General features: G+C 36.0%; 1 protein-coding gene across 1 annotated transcript; it reads left to right on the plus strand.

Annotated features, from left to right (window-relative positions):
* Positions 1–6: 6 nt before the first annotated feature.
* On the plus strand, positions 7–1,637 carry LOC116345249. The gene is made up of 3 exons (XM_031774472.1): positions 7–314; positions 832–1,023; positions 1,107–1,637. Exons 1-3 carry the CDS (start codon positions 30–32, stop codon positions 1,239–1,241), a joined length of 612 nt encoding a protein of 203 aa, XP_031630332.1. The 5' UTR covers positions 7–29; the 3' UTR covers positions 1,242–1,637.
* Positions 1,638–1,844: the final 207 nt, after the last annotated feature.

The raw sequence follows: 1,844 nt of genomic DNA on the forward strand, positions 1-1,844 counted from the left end.
AAAAGGAAACGACCAATACAACGAACACGATGTACGAACCACCAAGCAGAAAAGAATATTTGCCACATGATCGGTATGTTGATGAGCCAACACCGCCGCCATCCGTATTACCACCAACAGCAAGTGAACCAACAAGAAACAAATATTACAAATATTCAGCATCATCAACAACGACTACGACCAATGCACACAATCGACCCGAACGTGAAGTATTGTTGGCTCCATTTCCAACCGATGGCATCCAACATCAAAAACCAAACCAAGTTGATGGCCCTCCCAAGCATCTAGGTCAATTGTTAGCTTCATTTGATGAGGTAAATAATGCTCAAACACACAATACTTACTACTTTATTCAAACTGCATAAAATTGAAATTTATCACATCAATGCGAACAGAAGAAATCTTATGCTACACACAACAACACACTTTCACTGCATTTGAGATAAAATTTTATTTTGTTGGCCGTCGTAATATCATCATCATCGTACCTTACTCATACTTATGCCATAAAATCCTCTAAAATCTATATACATTGTGAAAATAGTTCGCCAACATTCTAAAGCCGATAAAATAACAATGAATTCAGATGTGAAAACTTTGTTTTATAATCTATTGGCCATCTCTGCATTATCTCTCCCCCCCTCCTCCCTCTCTCTCGTCTGCTTTTAATTGTATAGTGTATACAGTTAGGCAGAAAGTTTTATCCAATTTTTAAATTATATTAAAGTATTGGCATTAAATTGGTGTCTGAAACTAGAAATTCTATTGAAACCCCCCAGTCACTGCTTAATTCGAATAATGTGTTTTTTAATCGAAATGTTAAAAATATAGAATACTGGACGAGGTGATGAGGAACCGTATGTGGCACGAAAAGAGGTCAACAGTGCATTGGCCACTAATAAAGGAATACCAGTTGTTGAGCCAAAAGCTCCCACAAAAAATATTGCTGGCCCACCCGTATACTATCCGCCTGGTCAGGAACTATTTGCCAAGAGTGAAGCTGAAGCCGCCTGGAGAGCAAAGGTAAATAGCACATATTATTATTTCTCATTTTATGATATTATAATTTTTTTCTTAATATATGCACTAAACCATTTTCATTGTAGGGTGGTTGGGCCAAGGGTAGCGGCAAATATGAATATGAAGCCGAAAGTAAATCGAAGAGTGCAAGCAAATCTGGGGCTGCTGTTGTACCAGTATGTTTGCCATTGTGTTGTGCTATGCCATGTACGATTATGTAAAAGACCAACCAAAATATTAAGTGCACTCGAGTCGAGACAACTTTACTGCACAAAATAGCACAGCCAATAATCGAAGAACAACGATTTATTGAACGTGCATGACATATATAAATTTTACCCATTTTATTTTCTGTACTACTAACAACTGCATTTCAAACGCAAATATGTTTTCTAACAGTCTAAAAATGTACCGTCTAAGTTTGAACTGGTTTTGTTTTCTTCTTCGATATATACGAAAGGACAAGGACATTTTTGGAACATGAAACATTTGCATTTGTCTTCATTGGAATGCAAAAACTATCGCTAAAAGTCACTAATCACTTATAATGAACTAATCCATTTTCCTGTGTAATAATTACATTTTAAATGACGTCGTACGGCGAGATGAAACACTCATTGAACGCTTTTTCCATTGTAACACCGCACTCACTCAACAAGTCGGTGAACACACTCTTGATTCTCTTTTTGTGCCAGAACATTGTCAATTTTATTATCGTTAATTTAAACATTTCCATTTTTGTATTACGAGCGCTAATTTTATTTTCAATTTTCAACGGATAACAAGTATACTTTGTTGGCTTTAGATCCCAATTTATATATAGT

Source organism: Contarinia nasturtii, unplaced genomic scaffold (assembly GCF_009176525.2).
Source record: "Contarinia nasturtii isolate CC-2019 unplaced genomic scaffold, AAFC_CNas_1.1 Cnas_scaffold_1240, whole genome shotgun sequence".
NCBI classification, from domain to species: domain Eukaryota; kingdom Metazoa; phylum Arthropoda; class Insecta; order Diptera; family Cecidomyiidae; genus Contarinia; species Contarinia nasturtii.

Excerpts from the sequence above, each read along its gene's own strand:
- LOC116345249 (XM_031774472.1), top strand. The coding sequence starts at position 30 with ATGTACGAACCACCAAGCAGAAAAGAATATTTGCCACATGATCGGTAT. Across the intron at positions 315-831 it reads TGTTAGCTTCATTTGATGAG|AATACTGGACGAGGTGATGA; the intron begins GTAAATAATGCT and ends TTAAAAATATAG. Across the intron at positions 1,024-1,106 it reads AAGCCGCCTGGAGAGCAAAG|GGTGGTTGGGCCAAGGGTAG; the intron begins GTAAATAGCACA and ends TTTTCATTGTAG.